Raw genomic sequence first — 24,261 nt, 5'->3', positions numbered from 1 at the left:
TGTTTACCAAGGGGCCCACTACAGGTTATATTCAATACATACAGTCAAATCATAATTATCTGAGATGTATTCAGTTGACCATACACCTTTATATTTCAGTAAAAGGTCTTTACATTTCCCAGTGCTATCGATGTTACAAAGTGCTTTCATATGCAGTGCTTCATCTGATTTCCAGGATAGTTAAATGATCCTGTCATACCTGATTTTTAGATGAGGAAACAAGTGGTTTCTGGGTATTTCAAGAGGCTAATGCATCTGCCCTCCAACTTGTATGTGAAAACCAAAAACAAAATTCCAAGGCCCCTCAACCATCTGAATGGACTTTGACTCTTTTGGTCAATATATGGCAGAGCTAGGAAAAGAAGGTGAGTCTTCCAGCTGCTGATACAGGGTTTTTTCTGCCATACTCCATTACCTCCAAGGCTAAAGTCAAAAGAGGGTGTGGTTATCACATGAAAAAATCTGGTTTGGATTTCCCAAATGTGTATGTAGTATTTGGTGATTTATCTGAATTTAACCTACAGTTCTTTTGGGTTGTAACAGTCTGACTCCATTTTTGAAAACAAAACAAAATCGATTTTAAATGCTGAATTATAGATCTTTGCTGTCCAGTATGGTAGCTACTAACCACTTATGGTTATTTGCATTTCTATTTTAATTAATTAAAATTAAGTAAAATGCAAAATTCAGTTCTTCAGTTGCTCTAGCCACATTTCAAGTGTTACAGTAGTCACATATGGCTAGTGGCTGGGACAATGCAGATTATAGAACAGTTCCATCATCAAAGAAACTTCTATTGAACAGTGCTATTATATAACGTCATCTCCAGAGAAAGAAGACTTTAGAAAAAGTCAGAAACGGCCGGGCGCAATGGCTCACACGTGTAATCCCAGCACTTTGGGAGGCCAAGGCAGGCAGATCCCTTGAGGTCAGGAGTTCAAGACCAGTCTGGCCGACATGGTGAAACCCCGTCTCTAGTAAAAATACAAAAAATCAGCTAGGCGTGGTGGTGCATGCCTGTAACCCCAGCTACTCAGGAGGCTGAGTTGGGAGAATCACTGGAACCCAGGAGGCAGAAGTTGTAGTGAGCCAAGATTGTGCCACTGCACTCTAGCCTGGGTGACAGAGCAAGACTCCATCTCAAAAAAAAAAAAAAAGAAAAAGAAAAAGAAAAAGTCAGAAACATCTTGAGGCAGGCACAGTGCTGTCATCTGTCCAATATTGAAGATGATTTAAGAATAAGAAAGAAGAAGAGAACAAAGAAGAGAAAAAGAAGTTGCCTTAGGTGTACCTACCCAGAAAAGGACAAAGGCATTCTTGTAGTCATTGTGTTGTATTTTAGCTCTTAAACTTTTTAAGAGATTAGAACAATTTGACACATAGAAGATCTAAACCACTGAAGAGGCTCTGAAGCAGATAAAAGTAGAAAGAAAATAAAAAACTAATTAGTTACAAACTAAGCTTAACCACAATTCGTTTAAACGATACTATTTACTCTTCACATGATTGGTTTTTCTTTTGCTTTATAGTATGACATAGTTTATATCTTTCAAGGGGAATTAAAATATTTCTGGGAATTTTTAAAAGTAAGTTCACACAGCCACATAAAAACTACAGAAACAGATAAAACCTATCTTCTCATTTATTCCCTAATCCATTCAAATTAAATATAAAAATCCAAGCATCCACAGTGATATTCAAAAAAGCAAAAGTGAGACAAAACAAAATTCATTTGTCACCTGTGGAGGTAGTTACCTCACCTAATCTTCACTCCAAACACCAGTAATTTTTAAAAGACAGAAATAAACATATGTTCTGCCTTCCCGGAAGGAACTATGTTTCAGGGTAGCCAAATAACCCAGTTGTGAAGAAAATGGTCTGCTTATAGAAAAATGCCAGCTAAAACATGTAGATAGAATTAGAGAATTAGAAATTCACCATTTTGAAACCCCTAATGAAATAATCAAATCAAGCAAGGATCATTAATAAATGCTAAAACAATCAAGTAACTATTGATACAGAATATAACTGAATATACACATGGTACAAAGTTCACGTCACAGACTACTGGCTTGACCCAAGGGGGAATATAGCAGAGGAGATAGGCAGTGATCACCCTAACCTTACGATCATCTCACCATCACTAATGATGGGATGTGAATACACATTATTGCCTATGAAATAGTCTTTAAAAAAAGAAGTTGAACCTGAATCTAACTAAACCTTGCAATGGGCTGAACGTGTATGTCTTCCCAAAATTAATATGTTGACATCCTAACCCCAAAGGTGCTGGTATTAAAAGGTGGGGCCTTTAGGGGGTCATTAGATCATAAGGACAGAGCCTTCATGATTGGAATTAGTGCCCTTATAAAAGAGGCCCCAGAGAGCTAGCTAGTCTCTCCCACTATGTGAGGGCCCAGCAAGAAGGCCAATCTATGAACCAGAAAGCTGGTCCTAACCAGATATCAAAACCGCATGCTCCTTGATCTTAAACTTGCTAGTCTCTAGAACTGTGAGAAATAAATTTCTGTTCTTTATAAGTCATCCAGTTTTTGGTATTTTGTTATAGCAGGCCTAAAAGCCTTTAGAACTAACTTCCAGTTAACCAGGAAAAAACAGAGTGAAAAGTTAAATGACACCATAAAAAGCAACCAGAAAATTCCAGAAGGGGAAATATTCTACAGGACCACTGACTAGTTTTTCAACAAGTCAATTTCATTAAATAAATACATAAACAAAGAGTGAGGGTATTTTCCAGGTTAAAAAAGTCTTGAGCTAAATAATCAAATGCAATGTGTGTCCCTTGATTAGAAGAAACTAAATTGAACAAACCAGCCACAAAAGATATTTCAGGGAGACCAAGCTGGAAGGATCACTTGAGGCCAGGAGTTTGAGACCAGCCTGGGCAACGTAGTAAGACCTCCATCTCTACAAAAACAATAAATTAGCTGGGCATAGTGGTGTGCACATATAGTCCTAGCTACTCAGGAAGCTGAGGCAGGAAGATCACTTGAGCCCAGGAGTTTGAGGCTGCAATGAGCTATGATTGTTTCACTGCACTTCAGGCTGTGTGAAACAGCAAGACTTTGTCTCAAAAAATAAAAGGACATTTCATAATACTTGAGGAAATCTGAATGTGGACTGGGTAATAAATGATATAAAAAAACTATTTTTTATTTTGTTTGAAAAGATGATTTTGTAACTATACAGGAAAATGTTCTTATTTTTTAGAAATCTGCACTAAAGAATTTAGGGGTAAAATATCATTTTCTTTAATATACTTTCAAACACAAGCAAAAAATAATCATGACACAAATATAGCAAAATGTTTACAATCTATGTTCTATGTTTGCCTATGAGTGCCATTAATCTCATCTCTCTGCTTTTCTGAAAGTTTGAAAATTTCAAAGTTTTATAATAAATTTGTTTACATCCCATAATTTTATAATAAATTTTTTAAAGTTTGAAGCAAATCAACAACTATAGCTTCAAAAATATCCTGACCCACAATAAACATTGAACAGGGTATATTTCTCCCATTTCCTAAAAAAGTTGGCCCAGGAAGGAGTATGAGAGCTGCCATAGCTCTCCCAAGGCTCATTATTCTCCATCACTCCATGGGAAATCCCAAAATAAATTTTTTAAAAAGTTGTTTAAATTTATAATGTTTTTGATTCTATAATAATTTTATAATAAAATAATTTTATAATGTTTTTGATTTTATATTTTTAATTTATAAAAATTTTTATACATGTTTATGTTTGAAATGTCTATTTCAAACTTTATGAGATATTAAAATATAAGTAATATAGTTCATCACTTTAGAAATGCCATGCTTTTCTTCTCCAGCAATTACATAATCAAAGAGTAACTGTAGTTTTTCCTAGAACATTGCTTTGTAGGCTGGGCATGGTGGTTCATGACACTTTAGGAGGCCAAGGCAGGCAGATCTCTTGAGATCAGGAGTTTGAGACTAGACTGGGCATCACAGAGAAACCCTATGAGTAGTAAAAACACAAAAATCAGCTGTGCGTAGTGGCGTGCACCTATAGCCCCAGCTACTCAGGAGGCTGAGGTGGGAAGATCACCTGAATCTGGGGAGGTCAAGGCTACAGTGAGCCAAGACTGTGCCATTGCACTCCAGCCTGGGCAACAAAGTGAGACCCTGTCTCAAAAAAAAAAAAAATGAAATTTAATTTAAAAAAAGAAAATTGCTTTGTAAAATTAACTTTTTCAATCAAAACCAAGATTTTTCAGATATAGAGAATGCAGCCCACTGGTCAGATTTGTCAGTTCAAAGAGAATAAATTCTAGTTTCCTATTTTTCTAGCCTGCTTATGATTATCCAATAGGATATCAAAAAAGACCAAAGCCTTTGGGATCCAAGTTCAGTATTCCTGAGTCTAACTCAGGATGCCAAATCAGGAGACAAGCACATTCTCATCAATTTTCAATCATTCAAGACCAATTTTGCTTATAATTATTCAGTTCTTTTAGACCGCCTTTCTCCTGAAGCCAGCCTTATGGCTGCTCACTTCACTTTAGCATAAGCCCCCAAGAAGGTGAACAAAATGAGGAAAAGATTGGTTAAAGTTGGCTGTTTGAAATTCTGAAACATGTCCACCATTCCCTTCACCCATGCCCACCCCTCTTAGAAGTAGTACTTTCAGATTATTTAAAAGTCGATGCTTCTATGTGGATTTTGTCATCTGTCCTTTATAACAGCTAGTAGGTTTAATTTGACTCTATTTTAAGCATATATTGACCTATGCTAATTATCTGTTAAAATAAATTCCACTCTTAGAGTTAATAAAGTGTGTTTGTCATGGAAGACCCATTGAAGTAAGAAGCTGAGGAGCCCTTATGGTAAAGTGGGACAAGAAATAATAAGACATAATAATTTTCCCATGCAAATCAACAACCGTAGCTTCAAAAATATCCTGACCCACAACAAGTATTGGACAGGCCATGTTTCTCTCACTCCCTAAAAAATTGGCTCGGGAAGGAGTATGAGAGCTCCCATAGCTCTCCCAAGGCTCATTATTCTCCATCACTCCACAGGAACAGCCTGTCAGAGAAGAGTGAAAGTCCATTTGTCAACCTCTCTTCAACTCCCTGACTCTAGCCAAACTTCATCAATCCCAAGTGAGGAGCCAGAGAGAAATCAAACCCCATATATCCAGCATCATTGTCTATTGGAGTCAAAAATCACAATTCCACTACCCACCCCAACACCACTGGCCCTGTTTCTCCCAATTGCTTTTTATTGTGTTTTTTAAAAAATCCTCTTTCCCCATCCCTGCAACACCGAGAAGGAGGAATTATAGTAGATAAATATGAAGCACGGAGATCCTTTAAAAATGTTTTTAATAATAAATGAGAAAATGAAAAGGAGAGGGTTGGGAAGGAAGGAGGGAATTCAAATGCCAGGGAATTGTTGAGTTTCGCTTTTAAAGATGTTAACACTCATTTATACATCTGCAAGACACTCCCCTTAAAGAAAAGTTCTATGAGTGTGGGTCTGGTTGCATGAATAAGGATAAAATTACTTTTTTAGACGATGTTTCCCACATATAATTCAGAGACCCCTGAAGTTAGGTATCCCTCTTGTAGATGTCCTTGAGATGCTGCTGGACCTGGGAAAGAGGAAACTGGGATACGGGTCTATGCCAAAAGGTGCTTCTAGTTATAGGACAGAGAGGAAAGGGGCAGAGGGAGAAAAACCCAAAGTCTGAGAATCTAGATTGCAGAAGACTACCGAGGTCGTGGGAGAAGGGAGAGAAAACAAGGATGAAAACCGAAAGGGGAAGAGGCATGAAATGTTGTTAAATGTCAAAAGGCATTTGGAGAGAAGTTGGGAATTGCATTAAGAAAACCACTGCAAATCTCATTTCAGACCATTTAGAGATATGCCCCCTGGGAACTGCGAGCTCAGGCTGTTTAGCATCAAACAAATGGATCCACTCCATCCCTACCCTAATTCAATAAATCATTCAGTAATTCCACTGGGTTAAAGAACCAAAATATTAAAAACCTTCAGGGCCTACTCTTGCCAAATATGTCAGGGATCGTGTGTGTGTGTGTGTGTGTGTGTGTGTGTGTGTGTGTGTGTGTGTGTGTTCTGAGACACCACTACTGTTAAATAGGCAGAGCTAAGACTTAGGGGACTGGCAGATTATTGCAAAAAGGGCACGGGGCAGAGGGACTATGTTGTGAGCCTGGGAAAGAAGTTTGTGTGGGGACTGTGGGCAGTGAACGCGTTGGGAACAATATGGAAAACTGGGAGCTGCCTTGGAATCCACAGGGCCGGGTAAGAGAATGTCCGAAAGAAAAATGAGCAGGTGCGGGATGTGCGCAGAGTCGGAGAAGAGTCCAGGGCGCCCGGAGTGGCTCCAGGAACGACGGACACCCCTCAAGGCTTTTGGGGGCGGTGGGTACTAATAGAACCCAGTGTCCGGGGTGCGCCGGGGAGGCTGCGAGCGCGGCGGGAGTGGGGCGCTGGAGGGTGAGGACGCGGGAGTGAGGAAGCAAAGCCGGGGCCGGGCAGGGGCCTCCCAGCTGGGCCCGGAGGCAGCAGGAGGACAAGGGCTAGGAGAGGGCATGGCGGCGGCGCGGCGGGAAGCGAGGGGCATCCGGACACTCACCCCGTTGGCCGCGGCCATCTGCCCCACGATCTCGATGGCCGTCCTGCTAAAGTACCTGCCGTCGCTGCCCACCACCATGGTGCAGCCCTGACCGTCGCGCAGGTCGGTGGACGACAGCACGCTCTGGATGAAGTTGGGCAGGTAGTTGCACTGGCCCTCGAAGAGGCCGGTGGGTCGCCGCAGACCCCCGCCGCCGGCCGGCCGCCGGTCCTCGTAGGGCGCGGTGGGCGCTGTCAGCACCGGGATGGGGCTCCCCTCCGTGGCGCCTCCTGGCCGGTCCTGCTGCGGCTCCCGGGGCCGGAGGGAATCTGCAGCCTGCCGGGGGCCTCCACCAGCCTGGCCGCGCGCCGGGACTCCGCCTCGCGCCCGGGCCCCCTCTCCGGCAGGTCGACGCCCTGCGCCCGCCCGCCTGGGGACCGCCCGCCCCTCCTCTCCACGCGGCCGCTCGCTGACTCCCTCGGCGGAGATTGCTTCTGCCTGCCTGTAAAGTTTTCTCCCGCCCACCTTCTCCGCGGCCAGACCGCCCGAGGTGCCCTCAGTTTCTCCCCAAGTTGGACTCACTTTCGGGGTGTCCCAAAAGCCTGATTCCAGGGCCTGCTAGCCCGACCCCGGTGACGCCTGCACCCGCGCCTGGCCCCAGCCTTCACCCGCGATCGCCGCCCTCCGGGGCACACCCTCCGCCAGAAAACAGCCGGCGGGCGGCGAGACTTTGGGCAGAGTCCGGGTTCCTCTCCGGCGCCAGGCCCGTCTCCCTGTCTCCCTGGGAGTGCGCAGCCTACACGCACCAGTTTCTCTTTAGAACAAGGACGGGGAGGGATTTGGGAGGGGGCTGAAACCTTTTGCCATCAGCGAACAGCCTCAGCCAAAAATAACCCTGGAAAGGCGAGCTAAGAATGGTTATCTCCTGCCAGCGCTGAAATCGGAGGCTGGGCGCTGCGTGTGGGGTGTGTGTGTGTGTGTGTGTGTGTGTGTGTGTGTGTGTGTGTGTACCCTCCCACCCCGACCATTTGTTGAAGGGAATCACCACTGTCAGACTTCAATCCAACAGGACCCATTCGAGCCATCCACACTTGCCCCAGCCTCCTCCAAAACAGCACACTTTCTGGTATGGACAATTCTTTTTTTTTTTTCACTTGTTTGTTTGTTCTGGTGGTTGCAACAGCAGCAACACAGACGACACATATTTCCCTATTCTTCTCGCCCTTCTCACCCTCCCTACCCAGCTCCTGCCTTAGAAACAGGTTTGGCCTACACTGTATCTGTCCACACTGTCTGAACTCTTCCCTGAATTAATCGTTTTCAATAGGAGGGGGCTAAATCCCTTATTAATGCCCTACCAGGAGTGAATGAATAAAGCCAAGTTAAAGGGGAACTGGGTACCACATACTGTGCTAGGTTCCTTTGCATGTATCCTTTCATTCTGCTGGAGCTAAAGATGTTCTGCCTCCTCTCCATAAAACGCACCCAAATTCCAAAACCAGGAAATTCTCCATAGAAAATAGGAGTGAAGAGAGAAAAGACTAACAGGATAAAACCCAAAGCAGGAAGAAAGTTCTGTCTCCCATTTCTCTCAAGGAATTTTTGGACCCACCAAGGCTACTGTCCTGAAATATCCTGCTGCTTCTCCTTCCCCAAATATTGTCCACTTCCTGAGAGTGAGGCTGACTTGCCGCAGGCTTATAAAGTGTTTGGTCACAGTAAGACAACTGTGAGTAATAACACACATTGTATACTGTTTTGCAATTGATAAAAGGCTTTGCATCTCTTTTTTCTTTGGAGGCTGAAGAAAAGAAGAATGGTATTCACGCAGTTCCCATTTTACAGATGAAAACAAGAGGACTTTTTCTGTGAAGTCAAGAAAGTGGTTACAATGGTACTTTCCGCCTGTCCGAATTATGTATTGCCCCTCCCCTTTCTATTAATAACATTGAAGTGTGATGGGAAAACCACTGAAACCGTCAGTTGAAACCTGCTGGGACTTTTTAGCCATTCTCTTCAACATAAAAAATGGGTGTTTTTGGAGGGGGTGAGAGGAATGGGGAAATGTTGTCAAAGAGTACAATGTTTTAGTTGAGACAGGAAGAATACATTTTGTTGAGATCTACAGCACAGCATGGTGACTGTAGTTAACAATGAAGTATTGTGTATTTCAAAATTGCTAAGATAATAAATTTCAAATGTTCTCAACACAAAAAAGATAGGTTTTGAGGTGATGAATCTATTAATTCTCTGGATTTAATTATTCCACAATGTATACATATATCATAACATCACATTATACCTCCGTAAATACATAGAATTTTAATTTGTCAATTAACATTTTTTTAAAAGAATAGTGTGGCCAGTCGGGGAGGTAGTTTTTTTTTTTTTTTTTCCTCTAGTCTCTACTCAGTCTCCAAGATCCCATTCCCCATAAAGTTCCTGTCACCCAGGTGGAGTGCAGTGGCACAATCATGGCTCACTGCACCCTCTCCCTCTTGGGCTCAAGCGACCCTCCCGCCTACAGGTACATGCCACCACACCCAGCTAATTTTTGTAGTTTTTGTAGACATGGGGTTTCACCATGTTGCCTAGGCTGGTCTTGAACTCCTCAGCTCAATCAATCTGCCCACTTTAGCCTCCCACAGTGCTGGGATTACAGGTGGGAGCCACCAAGCCCAACCCATAAAGTTCCTAACTTTTTATCTCCCTGGGAGTGCACAGCCTACACACACCAGTTTCTCTTTAGAACATACTTAAGAGTCTTGGCTTAGCATCCAACAGACAGAACTTTAACACTTCTAGGGATCTGTGCACCTGTCTATGGTGTGGGGTTTTTAAGATCTCTTTCTAATGACACTTCATTTTGCAAAGCAGGACAGTTTCATTCCTAGAAGAGCAGGTATGGTAAATCCTTTGTTCCAGTAACGAAGACAATGATCCAAACCCTAAGCCTCAGAGAAGCCCAGAAACCCTCCAGGCCTCCATCTCTCTGCTCCTAGCACCTGCCTCTCTCTTGACATCAACATCATTCTCCCCTCTCACAGCCCAGCTCCTTCCACAGAGCCAGGGATTAGGCACCAGCACCTCAGACTAGATTTTAGAGAATTACCATTCAAGAGGCAATCCTCTTCCCTTGGTTCCAATTTCAAGGTTCTCAAAGACTGGAACAGGGCTGTTTGAGGCAATGTGCCCTACCACATAGCCAGAAAGAACCTTACAGTGAAAAGGAAAACAATTCTTCCAAAGTAAGGGGGTGCTGATCCCCAGAGGTAGGACAGATGGGCAACCAAACAGTAACCAGGCCACCACGTGCTTCACACTCACTGATCAAGGATTTCTAAAACCACTTTTCTTTTCTCTGAATTTATATAGGACTTTGTATCACTCATAAAGGAATGTCTTATAGGCTGATAACACCTTTCTATTCATGCTTATACTTAACATTTAGGCTAGGATAATTTCCTAACCTCAGTGTCCTCACTATAAGATGGAAATTATTATAATCCCTACCTCATAAATTGTTGGGAGGATTAAAATACTTAGTAAAGTGCCTGACTAATAGAAAGGCATTCAATAAATGTTAGCTATTCATGGTGTCATCATCATTATATTTACCATTATTACTAATCTCCTGTATTGCAAGAATTACACTTTATATTTTTGTAGACCATCACTGTAGCTAAAGGGTCTTTGGGCCATAGGTGATATTCCATAAAAGTTGGTTAAATTGATCTGTGGTTTTTGACTATGGAAACTCAGAACTACCTCAAAATGTACAAAACAGATTTACCTGCTAAATAAATCTCTTCAAAGCTGACCCCAGGTTTAATTGAATTAATTCCAATGAATTTGTCACAATGATGGAGAAAGGAAACTTAGAGGGCCCCACAGTTGTTTGCTGGTAAAATGAGAAGTTTGGATTAGATCAATGTTTCCCAAAATATTTTCCTCAGAATGTTAGTGCCCCTCGAATCCTGCACAAAGCAAGAGTTTCATGACCAAGTAGCTTTTAAAACTCCTGTACACTCTACTCCCATTCTTCACAATGCACACTTTCATATTAAAAGTTCTGAGAGGTCCTCAACAGAAGACATCACTTAACTTTTTTTTTTTTTTTAAGACAGATTCTCACTCTGTCACCCAGGCTGGAGTACAGTGGCCACCACTCCTGGCCTAAAAGTTTTTTAACCTGGTGCTTCCCAATCTAAACTCACAGGGACCAGTTTTCTTAATGAAAGAGAATCAGACTAGCTTGTAACCATAGCTGGTGACACTCCCCTGCCCCATTCCTTGTATGTCCTCAGTGGACTAGGTCAGGAATAAATAAATTTTCCTGATTCTCAAGGGCTGGACACTCCTTTGCACTGAGCTCAAAGCTTCTCTGTAGCATGGGTCACAATGAATGGTAGCCCTGATAGCCTAGAGTAGCCTTTCAGCCTTCTCTGAGCCTCTAAAGACTGAGGATCCTTGGCATGAAATAGGAGCAACTGATATACCCTTGCTTCCCCTGGGGACTCTCTTGCTCTCAAAAAGGCATCAGCCATCATCTCCATCTAGAGAATATACTAGCTGACTCAGCTTGACCAGCCTGTCCCAAAATGAGAATCTGGGTAAAATAAGTATTGAAACACTTCATTCCTTGTAGATTCACAAAACACATTAGCATATTAAAGACTATGAAGTTCAGCAGGAAAAAAAAACCTATTTAACTTTAATCCAACATTGCCAAGTTTTATTTGACCATGGAAGATTTTTCCAAAACACTTACAAGCAGATCAAGGACATTAATCTTTCATGAAACACTTTAGATCCCCAGGGTCCTCTCCAGCTACATCATTCTGTGATTTTCTTTTTTATTTATGATGCGTTAAAAGATTAATCTCTATCAGACTTCCATTTAGAAATTCACCAGAATGTGCAAAGGCAGCAGGTAAAATTGCCGAAGGGTATTATAAAAATACCTTCCAGTGATTTTTGAAACTTAAACTGAAATATTTATATAACTATATATTTCAGTTTGTATATTATATATATATGTATATACACACATATATATTTGTGTATATATATTTGTGTATGTCTATCTATATCTATGTATATATGGCATTATATCCATTTTACAGATGCGGAAACTGAGCTTTAGAGGGGGTGAGCAATTGGTCCAAAGCCACACAGCACACAGGTAGTCATTGATAAAGGTAAAAACAAGAGTTGAAGCCTGAAGTGTAAGGACACAGAGACAAGTACACAAATGTTTACAAGTTACACATATGACACGTGCCTTTAACATGAATTTCTTGAACATTCATTTAGAGGCCTTACAATGAAGACATCAGAGTGGCAGCAAGTTCTGTTGGAATCAGGGGAGCGTGTTCTTCTATAATCCCCTGGCTGACAGGAAAGCACACTGATTTGGCCCATGGTAGTTATACACTCCCATTGAGTCAGGGGCCACTTCTATGCACACAGGAGGTGCTAAAAATATGCTGTTGACTCATTGCCTCTAAGAGCAGAAGAAATGCCAAAAGTATAAGACAAGAGGCAGAAAAGCACACGGAAAATGTCGTAGGGCAGTCCTCTAAGGAAGTGTTAGATCCCTTTGAAATCTGTCCAAACACTTTCTTGTGCTGGGGAAAGTCAATTACATATTTCAAGCAACCCCACATGTCATACGAGTATCTTGTACATGTTTGCGTACTCGTGTCTGTGAACTTACATCTCAGACTTCAACTTCTCGCTTCCCACCCTTATCAATGACTGCCTGCATGGCCTTGGGCAAGTTGCTTTCCCTCTTCAAAGCTCAGTTTCTGCATCTATAAAATGGACATAATGCTACCTACCTCATGGGGTCAGTGATCACATTTAAGGAGCTAATATGTGGAGATTGCTTACACAGTACCTGTCACATCATAAGGGTTTAATAAGTGTTTGATGTAATTGTTTTGATTATTACTATTACTAAAATAATAATTACTACAATAATAATGATTCTTATTCTCTATATTAGTATTATCTTTGAAAACGGGCATGGATTATGTCTATGTAACACTTTTGGCACAATATCTAGCGTTATATCACACACAAATTAGAGAATTCATGTTATTTAGGATGAAAAAATATTTTTACTGACCCTTAAATTCTTCGTAAGTAACTGCAAAAGAAGCCATTATCCCAACACATGAAATAAAAAAAAAATTCAGTTCCTCTGGAGTTTGTTTTTGGAGGTAGCCACAGGATACCTAAATTTTTTTTTCTTTTCAGAGAGACCGAGGGGCTCATTAGGTTGACCAGGCTGGTCTTGAACTCCTGGCCTCAAGCCATCCTCCCACCTCAGCCTCCCAAAGTGCTGGGATTACATGCATGAGCCACCACATCCAGCCTACCTAAAATATTGAATGCTGTTAATAAATCTCCTTAGGCCAGCATAAGAAGGTGATGGGCAAAACTAATGCAGGTATGTTTTTCTGGCTTTTTCATGTATTGGGCCCAACTTTGAAAAGCACTTACTATTAATGGCTAACTTGCAAAATTTGTGATTTATTAAAAGCAGATATTAATTGTTTTACCTAAAAATAATAGGCCTCTGATCTGCCAAAGATGAAGATTTAATTTCTAGGTGTTCCCCACAATACCTAGAAATGCCAGTGTAATCGATTATTAAACACTTTAGAACTATTCTCATCAAAGTTCTTTGTTATATAATACAGCAAAAGAAAAGTTTCTTTTCTAAAGACTTCTCTATACCTTTTTTAATAGTTGAATTTCATTTCTGAAGGCTCCTTAAAAGAATAGAATTTAGATCTTTATTAAAGAGGAAATATATTTTCCATGTTTAATTTAAATTACATTCCATCAGTCATTTGCAATCTTAGCCTACACGGAATTTTTTTTTTTTGGTAGTTTTTATGTTTGGGCTTTAGGAGGGGATTCCCAATAATCTCTATATAAATATTTCTAATCTCTATATAAATATTTTAACATTTCAATGTAAATTAGTTTTTAAAGCTATTTTATCCATAAAAATAATGAATTTGCATGGCTGAGGGTGAAATAATGTGTTATCAGGACCCCTCAGTTTTGGGGGTTGTGAGTAGATCCCATCTTCATGTTCCTCCAGCCCAGCCCAAGCCTGGCTCAGGTCCTCCTCCCCCTTTTGTCAGGAACCACCATCCCCAGGGATTCTATGTGCCCTGCCTGACCAGTGTTCTCCATCAGAGTTTACCAATCTTTTGTTCATTCCCTCAGAGCACAGCTAAGCAAGAGTACACTAATTTGAAAATTAACTCAAGCAAATAGAGGAACAATATCCCCAACACATTGCATTTTAACATAGGGTTTCCTGGACACACTGTTTCAACCCAAGAGTTGGGCTAATAGTAGGAGTTCCATCTGCTAAAATACGGCTGTCAGCTTCAGAGAGAAATTCATGAACGTCTTCGTAGTTTGTTTTTACGTTTCACTTGGCACTGTTTCTAAAATTTCCTCTGAAGCCAAAAAATAAGTTATTTCCCAGCACACTGGTCACTTTTCATTTATCATTGGATTGATTTTTCTAACTTGCAGTAGGAGCTAAATCGACCAGGGGGTTCTTATCCAACAGACAGCAGCAAAACTCTTTGTGTATCTGCGTTCCTTTCAACAAGTGTGACTTCCTCAATGGCATCATTCGTGAGCATAACACAGAGCTCAGCAATAACGTTTCTTCACTAACCCTACCAGGTATCCAACATAGGATGTTACTTCCTTTCACTGTTTTCCGACTCCTGGCAGATATTAATCATTGGGATTTGGGAACAAGGAAATAGAATTTCTGAGAATGCTTGGGAATTCCCAAATTCATATGATTTTCATAACACTTCACTTACAAGTTTTTGAAAAATAATAAGTGACTATAATAACAAGCAAATAGTCGTTTTTTTCTGTAACAGGATTATATGAAAAGTTTTAGTAGTCTTCTGTTTTAAAAAGATACGATAACAAATGATTTATTATTATTATGAGCCAACATATTGTAACAAGATTATAAAATCCAATAGCATTAATAGAGAAAACATTAAAAAGAAATGAATATTATCACAAAATAAATGCTAAAGAAAAGTCCTTTAAAGATTGAAAGGTAACACCACAAATACTTAATGCTTTAATCATTGTTTACATGACATTGTTAAACAAGGCATCAATCATCCCCTCCAATACCATTTAAATAACATAACATTCTGATCTCCTGGCAAGATGAATAGCACTAGAAAGAAGCAACTGTCAAAATTGCCGATTTAAGGGCATATTTTGTTTCTAAAACTTGGCATTTCTTAGAAAACCTCTCATAGGATTTGTAAAACATATACTATGCCTATGAACACATTAATATTTATTTGCAGAAATGGTTCACTGTTAGCCGTGGACAAGGCCATGAACACACACTTGTAACAGAGCAACAGATACAAGAAAGTCTGACTGAGGCTCCTTTACTGCTCCTGTCCTGTTCACCTTAACTTTCATCTCCACATGTCAGTGCTTCCTCATCTTGCTTGACTTGAAGTCAGTGCATTTCTTCAAGCCAGTAAGTTCTCTATACTGACTATTAAGCTGTAATTTTCACAGGAAAATTAGAATGTTCCTTCCCATTTTCCTAATTTCTCAACTGATTTTTCTCAGAATTCAGAATCCATAAATATTGAAATGCCAGGAGAGAATTTCCAAATGGAAATGCTATTCCCTTCATCCATTTTCAGAAGAAACTGTAGCATAGTGTTATCCTTCTCTTCTCCAATTTTTTTTTTCCTGCAAACTTATGGTTATCACCTCTTTAAGTGCGTAGCTCACAATTTTGCCTCCCCTGCAAATGGTCCCAAAACAGTGAAGTGGGTCCTCTTTAGCTGTGTCTTTAGTACATAATCCTGCATTTCTGACCATATGCAGGGAGTGTGACCCAGGGAAGGATCCCTGACTCAATGGGATTTCTCTTGCTGTCTCTAGAATTTGAACACCGGAACCCAGACGTGCAGAGGCTGGGAGTCATTGTGGTGTGCTATATTGATGACGGCAGCAGTGGGTGGTGTGGGGGCAGTTAATTGACAGCTACCTGTTGCTGACATCCCAGGAACTGCCTGAACTTCCTCTTTCCCAGTCATAAGATATCTAAGATTCTGCAGTATTCTTCATTAAATCCTAGCATGGTTTAAGCTAGCCAGAATTAGGTTCTGCTGCTTTCAATCAACAGAACCTTAGCTAATACATTATTTCCTGGTCTTTGTTCCTTTAATTTTCCAGGAAAAGAAGGGAAAATGGCTTACTGGTTTTAAAAAGAGACAAGGGACAACATACCATTTATGCAAAATTTAGAAGCACTCAAAGGAAACTCTGGAAAGTTCCTGAGACATATATAGGTAGGATCAGCATAAAACTTGAACAGTGTATCTAGATCATGGTTGCCATGGTTGCCTTGACACAATGAACATCTGTATCAAGATCATATTTTCTTGGTGGGACAGAGAGAAGCACAAGGCGGGACTCACATTTACAATAATCCTTGTTTTCCAGGGACCATACAACCCAGTTTGTCCAGAGCTGTTCATCTTAAGTTTGTTATCCCGCCATAATTATAAATAGAACCTCCTTTTTCTCTCAAGAATATCCCACTTTGGATGATAATTTCTGTGACTACCCATTAAGAATATTTAATAACTATAGAAAACTGATTCTCTATATTTTTTGTATGTTTGAAACATTTTATAACAAAAATATCTTTTAAGTAATCGCCTACACAGAATATAGCTGCCAAATGCTCCTACTCTGCTATTCTAACCATGAATCCCTCTGGGGCCCCTTCCTCCTACGGCGCTTGTGAGGATGAAATGAAATAAACTCTATGAAGTGCCCAACAGTGACCAACACTGAATAAAATACAGCCACCATAGGCGGCCTTCCCTTATGTTCACTAAACTCCTGATAAGTTATTTGGTGATGTTTTAATCTTAATATTTTATGTAGATTATACATTCATCTGATTCAAAATGCAAAAGGTACAAAAGCATATACAGCTAAAAGTTTCCCAACCCACTACCATTTATCTCCCTGGAGGCAACTGTTTCCAGATTTTTGAATATCCTTAAAGAATATCATATGTATGGAAAATAAAGATTATATATTTATATGCATCTGTGTATGCATTTTCCTATGAGAGGCTCACAAAGTCTCCTTGAAGAGATATCATTATTACAAATACCCCTCAATTTACAATGGGGTTATATTCCAATAAACTTATGAAAATATTGTAAGCTGAAAATGCATTTAATACACTTAACCTACTAAACATCATAGCTTAGCTCGGCCTACCTTAAACACTCACATTAACCTACAGTTAGGCAAAATCATCTAACAGAAAGCCCATTTTATAATAAAGTGGGCTTTGAATATCTCATGTAATATAATGAATACTGTACTGAAAGTGGAAAACAGAATGGTTGTATGAGTACTCAAAGTACAGCTTCTGCTGAATGTGTATTGCTTTCAAACTATCTTAAAGTTGAAAAATCATAAGTCAAAATATTCTAAGTCAGGGATTGTTTGTACTTCTACTTTACATGATGAAATTGAGCCTTGAAAAGATTAAGTGACTCGCCCAAGGTCACACTGGCAGTTAAATAGTGAAACTTGGATCCAAATTGTTCAGTCACTACATGTATTGTCTTGAAATTTGAAAAAGAGGAAGAGGAATTAAACTACTAAATTGAAGGACTATTTTAGGCATAGAAGCAGCAGATGCCTTCATGTCCAAGTGATTGTGAAAAGCCCACTTGCCCCAAAATATGTCTCCTGGTCATATGAAATTCCACCATTTCAGATTTTTACCTGGGGATTTAGAGTAATCTGCTGTTTTCCTAGAGCTCCCCTAAAATAGAAATAGAAAATTTTGGAAGGCTAAATATATGCTAACATTGGAAAACTCATTTTCTCCCCTTCGTAAGGCAAGGTACTGAAGGAGGGGGCCCTACGGGCTGTGCAGGGACATCCTGGAGGCATGGGGAGAAGAAACTGAAAGGCAAGTTTGTATGGAACAAAGAATACCGATCTCAGGATTCTCCCTTGAACCTGCCCTAACTTTGTTCAAATAGACTTAGCCACTGACCTGCTGTCAAAAGACCACAGCCAATCTGACTTGTTTTCAATATAATGATGAATATTGATTTGGTCCCTTCATCCAACTTTCTCAGCTGGATCTTTTTTGACCAAGGATATACATTACTAGGTGAGTACAGGCAGTTAATTCTTCCACACGGGACTTCGGAGTTTCTGAGTTAACCAGAATCACCCACCTTAACATCTGCCAGTTTATACCCCAAGTCCTGACCAGTGCCCCCTACCTGCTATGCCTCATGTTTTCAATATAGCATAAAATCAGAAATGAAAGATGAAACATCATAGCCAATATCACAGAAATACAAAGGATCCTAAGAAACTGCTAGGTATAATTACACACTAACTAATTGGATCATCTAGAAGAAATGGATAAATTCCCAGACACATAAAACCTACCAAGATTGACTCATGAAGAAATTAAAAAATCTGAACAGACTAATAGCAAGCAAGGAGTTTGAATCCGTAAGAAAATGTCTCCTATCAATGAAAAACCCAAAACCAGATGGCTTCCCAGATTAATTCTACCAAATATTTTAAGAAGAACTAATACCAGTCCTTCTCAAACTCTTCCAAAAAGCTGAAGTGGAGGGAATACTTCCAAACTCATCTTACAGGGCCAGCATTACCCTGATTCCAAAGCCAGACAAGAACACTACAAGAAAGGAAAATGACAGGCCAATATCCTTGATCTACATAGATGCAAAAATCCTCAACAAAATCCTAGCAAACCAAATTCAATAGCACATTGAAAGAATCATTCACCATGATCATGTCATGGGTCAACATAAGCAAATCAATACATATAATATACCATATTAGAAAAATAAAGGATAGAAACTATATGGCCATCTCAATAGATATAGAAAAAGCTTTTGACAAAATTCGAAACCCTTTCATGGTTAAAAAAAAAAAACACCCAACAGATCACGTATTGAGGGACTGTATCCCAACAAAATAAAGGCCATATATGACAAACCCATAGCTAACACCATAATCAGTGGTGAAAAGTTGAAACTTTTCCTCTACCATCAGGAACAAGACAAGGATGCCCACGGACACCACTTCTCAGGGTAATTAGGCAAAAGAAAGAAATAAAAGGCATCCTAATAGGAAAGGAAGAAGTGAAACTGTCTCTACTGACAGCGTGATCTTGTTATATATAGAAAACCCTACAAACTTCACTTAAAAAAGGTTAGAACTCAACACAAAGAAGGGAACAATAGACACTGTGGGACTCCAAAGGTGGGAGGGAAGGATGGTGGGAGCAAGGGTTGAAAAACTACCTATCGATTACTATGCTCACTGCTTGGGTGGTGGGATCATTAGAAGCCCAAACCTCAGCACCATGCAATATACCTGTGTAAGAAACCTGTACATCTACCCTCCTGACTCTAAAATGAAACATACAATATTTTAAAAACAAAAACAAATAAATAAAATTTGAAAACTGTTAGAACTGAACTGATAGGTGAAATCAGTAAAGTTGTAGGATACAAAATCAACATATAGAGCCTTGAACACAGCAACATCCAGCTGTCTGACACGAAAGTCTTAGGGGCAAGAAAACCTCTATATGAACTCAGAAACAATGAGCTAGGTTGTGTTTATGTCTGAAAGGATGTTAAGAACTGCATTCATGTTACATCAGAGCCAAAAGAAAGAACCAACAGGAAACCTGTACCCAACAAACAGAAATGACAAGATGAAGGGAAAGCAGAGGTAAGGGCTTACCTTAGAAAGGGCAAGTGATTAGCTCAATATGCAATACAATGTTTGCTCCTGAGCCAAAAATTTGTACAATAATTTGGATATTACTTGCACAACCAGAAAAATCAGCCACTCATTAGGAAAATGTGTTTCTGTATAAGTCTTAGGACTCAGCTATCTATAATAACATGAAAAGACAATATTTTCATCCAAAATGAGTATTTTTGTTTGTCTTGGCTTGTTATTCTAACGTCAACAGCCTCTAAATAAACTGTTGAAGTACATGATATAACCACCTCTTTCTCCATCTTTCCCATTGCTCCCATAGGGTTTCAGTTGTGCAATTTCACCATTAGCAAAGCTTTTTGCTGAAATCTGGCTTTTCAAAGGGAGAGTATCCAGAAACAGAAGATGCTGATCTGGGAGGCTCTTCCTGATAGAACTGCTGCTTCAGTTTAGCTTGAAAAAGCCCACACCCAGTTCCTAATGACAAACATCTGAACACCGGGTCTTCCCACGAGCAAGACCATGCTATGCCTCCTGCTCGCTCTGTTCTATAAGCAACCCACAGATTGCTCCCTGTGAAGAGGAGCCTGCCAGGGGAGCAGCATTCCACCAGACCCTGATTTAGCAAGATATTTCTGTATCATTCCCCCAACCAGCTGGAAGTCCTCCACTGCTCTTGTGTAAAAATCTAACTCATCTCGCTGAATTTCCTGATTTAAAAGTCTAATTCATTTCACCAAAAGTGTGACAGAAGGAAACCAAGTACACCATCTCTCTCTTACAAACCAAAGCTATTGCATGTGCCTTCTGGGGGAAAAAAATGGTCCAAATATGTTATGGAGGGGGTGCCAGCCCAGTGTCATCCGCTTACTATTGCCATAGGATCTTGGCTGATGGCATCAGAGGAAAAACAAGTTTATCGATTACTTTCAACCATTAAGCTCACTCCTCCATGAAAAATAAGTCACAAGTCCAATGTCTCTTATTAAAATAAGCACTGCAAAATATAAAGGAGTCACAGTTTTAAAATGGGACACACGTTCTCTAAGCGGTGAACCACGTTAGAGGTGCACTGTTTACATTGTATAAAGTCCCCTGGAGCCAGGGTTAGGAAGCGCATCTGTTCTTTGGTGTTCTGGGATGAAGGAGAAAGGAAAATGTGCTGCCAGAAGTGAGTGGGAAGGAGCCCATGAGATAAAGGAAGTAAATCCATTTGCTGATTGCAATAATAATGGTAATACACGAAGCTATACATACATACATACATACATGCAAACTTTCACATTTTTAAAAAAAAAGAACTTAAGGCTTCCACACATGTAATCAGCCCTTATGAACTCTCCTGATTAGCTGCAAGGAAAATCTTCCTTTCTCCTTTTTCCTGCACCATCCTGGGCTCCCTTTTGACTTGTTTTTTTTTTTTTTTTTTAACTTATAAACAATCAGCTCATATTCTGAAGTTTGTAGTCCCCTCCCGCCCCCTCTCTCTCTATACCGCTCATTTACATTGGCAGCTGTCGTGCTGCTGGGCATCCTCAAACCCACCAGTTTCCCTTTTATGTTTGAGCAGACAAACATGATCATGCACTAGGCATCACTGTGCCACTCAAAATGCTTTTTTGTTTTTTTAATTGCATCTGAGAGAAATCTCAAGGTTGCAAACCTGGAGTCAGAATTGTCTCCATGTGTCTCAGTGGGAAGAGTATCGTGTGAAGAAACAAGTTGATTCTACTAATCAAAAGGAATTTTTTTGATATCAGGTCATCCTCCGAATGAATTTATATTACCGAGTGGAGGGTCACATGAAGAAAATGGTCAAACAGCACCACCTACAGCAAGAGCTCAGAAGTGCAGCGGAGCCGGGCTGAGTCAGGAAAGAAAAGCAAGCTGGGGCCTGGCTCAGCGCTCTCCCCTCTGCTCCTGTCTGCACGGAAAGATTAGGATGACAGTGGCAGGAAGCCTGTGCACCTAGTATGCATCACTTGAAGGGAACACACAGATTCCAGTAAACATTTGGAAGGAAATGTTAATACCAGGCTCTGCTAAACAATATGAAATGACTCCTAGATGAGACAAGCGACTTTCATCAAAGTTTCCTGATACCTGAAAAGACAGCCCAGGGGATCCTGCACTACATCTGCTGTATGTAAATTAAGCGGGTTTTTTTTCCCCTTTGTAATCAAGGCTCATACACAAACAAAATCACACTTTAGAAACGGCCTATTTCAACTTGTAACTAGCTTGCTTTCAGGGGCTCCAGGTCAAAAAGAAATAGAGCACAAAGACGCTTTCTCCTTAGGGATCATACACAAATTCACTCTGTCCGTTTCTTTCCCACACGGAGCAACAAAGCCATCAGACCTCTCCATCCACCCATCGGGTCCTTCCTGATTAAAGTGAGATAAATCACAGCCCTCTCTCTCCAGATGGCAGGCGACAAGAGGGGGATGCTTGCCTCAAGAAGTCCTCCCCATCCCTCTGCATTCATGCAAGCCCGAGCGGAGAGATGCAAGATATTATGGATGCATTTTAATTCCCCAGACCCTGCAATTAAAAATGGAAATTTTTTGGCCACACGTGTTGGCTCACGCCTGTAATCCCAGCACTTTCAGAGGCCGAGGTCGGCGGATCACCTGGGGTCAGAAGTTCGAGACCAGCCTGGCCAACATGGTGAAACCCTGTCTCTACTAAAAATACAAAAATTAGCTAGGAATGGTGGTGGGCGCCTGTAGTCCCAGCTACTCGGGAGGATGAGGCAGGAGAATCACTTGAACCCGGGAGGCAAAGTTTGCAGTGAGCCAAGATCGCACCACTGCATTCCACTCTGGGTGACAAAGCAAGACTTCATCTCAAAAAATGTTTTTAAAAAATGGAAGTGTTGTTCTTTCATTTGTAAATGTGTTTTGGTAAAAGAGGGGCAGTTTAAGCAACCCTTTTTATTGTCTACATTGTTAAAATTCATCAGACATGGACTCTTGACTCCGTTTTGCCTGGGCAGACCCAATTCAAGCATTTACAACAGCTATAACCTCCTCAAATCAAAAAGAGGAATCAGCATTATTGCTAAGTTCAAATAAGGTCTTGTTTTATTTCATTTTTATTTTTGAATGCAGCCATTCCTCCAGGTGCTATCATCAGGTAAGATTGTCAGTCCCGATTAGGTAAAAGTATTATTACAAAATGCAATTCTTAAAAATTCAGTGTCTAACTACACTTTTAATAAGCCTTTCCCCCTCCCCTATGTATTCTCCCTTAGACACCCCTTCTCAAATTTAAAATCACAGAAACTAAAATATGATGCCTAAAGAGAGCCTAGCAACTGCCCAGTCCTCTAATTTGATGAGTGGGAGTACTGAAGCCCAGAGGAGGTCAAGTAATTTGTTCAATGTCTTAGATAAGAAGAAAATGACCAGCTGGGAAATCCCACTCATGTCAAGGCAGAGGCACAGGGCCACAGACTGTGGTTGAATTGTGCCACACTCCTACATCCTTCTTTAGGAATCACAGAACATTCCTGTGTTGAGTCGGAGTCACTGACTTCCTTTTCAGGCTGATTGAGTTCTGTCCTTATGGGCTGCGACAAGAAGTTTTGGTATTATGCTACACCAAGACCATTTATCTAGTTCAAGAAATGAGCACAGTCCTTAGAGCCCAGCAACTTTCCCCATGTCCAGTAAATGTAGCTTCTCCACTAGAAGCTGTCAGAATGGAGCCTTCTGGCTCATCTTGATTTTGATTTGTGCAAGAATGAATGGTTGTGCTAAGACAGCTTTCCTAGCTGATAGTGAGCAAAACTTTTTTCTCATAATCTATAAAAAAATATTAAATTAGAAGCACAGAGGTTATTTCATGACTTTTATCTTCCTGCAATTTTCTTGTGGGCATAAATGATTTGTTTTTATCCTGCCTGCCCCCCCAATCCCTTTTCCAAGAGACTAAAAGAGTATCTAGTGCAAAGTAGAGACTCAAATATTTTTTAATAAACAGTGATCCCAGCCACCCAGTGCATGTTGCCAAATGCCAACCCCATAAATGATCAAACACATCATCTCATTCAGCCAATCAAAATCAAGTGCTACCTATTTTTTTAAGTTTTCATAGCCCTTGGGCATCTGCTTTCTCAGCATTTCCCAAACTTGAGTCATTCTCATCCTGCCTTCATAATTTTGCTCTGTCAATTACCTCTACTATTATTTATTTCATATATTTTTAAATAGCCCCACTTTTGAAACTTAAATACATGCCTTTTAAAAGGAAGCTTTCTTACTACTATACATCAAAAGCCATTATTACTTGTTCTAAATACTCATAACAACATGTTCACAACTATTAAAATTTAGTAATGTGCATCCACATACTCTATAAATTCATGGAGCATCTGCACACACTTTAAGAAACAATTCTGCATTACTCACTCAATTTTCTTGACATCCTTCTGAGGCAGGACAAACCTTGGGCCCAAAGAATTGAGGTAGGAGTCCAAGCAAGTTGCCAGCCACATAAAGGCAAACCTTGGCTCGGAAGTCAGGACTACCGGCCCCTAGGTTATGGTTCATGCTCTTTCCTCTGCTCTCCAGAACCTCCTATCTCCAAGTGTAGTTAGCAGCCCAGATGCAGCAGCATCCTCTAGAGACTTGTTAAAAATGCAGAAGCTCAGGCTCCACCCCAGGCCTATGCAGACTGAATCTGCATTTTAACAAGGTCCAGGTAATTCACGTGCACATTAAGTTTGAAAAGGCCTGGTCTAGATCAGCGGTTCTCTAACTTAGCAGCACATTAGAAC

The 24,261-nt window shown here is 40.5% G+C and overlaps 1 protein-coding gene across 1 annotated transcript in view; it reads right to left on the bottom strand.

The window, feature by feature from the left end:
* LOC129393698 (tubulin beta-8 chain-like) overlaps positions 1 to 7,174 on the bottom strand; it is a 60,836-nt gene extending 53,662 nt beyond the window's left edge. The window contains 1 exon segment of the mRNA XM_063604050.1: positions 6,645 to 7,174. Coding sequence (XP_063460120.1) covers positions 6,645 to 6,722 — 78 coding nt within the window. The 5' untranslated portion in view covers positions 6,723 to 7,174.
* Between the last annotated feature and the right edge of the window lie 17,087 nt (positions 7,175 to 24,261).

This window comes from Pan paniscus, chromosome 3 (genome assembly GCF_029289425.2).
Source record: "Pan paniscus chromosome 3, NHGRI_mPanPan1-v2.0_pri, whole genome shotgun sequence".
Taxonomy (NCBI): domain Eukaryota; kingdom Metazoa; phylum Chordata; class Mammalia; order Primates; family Hominidae; genus Pan; species Pan paniscus.
The sequence above is the reverse complement of the archived record's forward strand: the minus strand, read 5'-3'. Positions and strand labels throughout refer to the sequence as shown.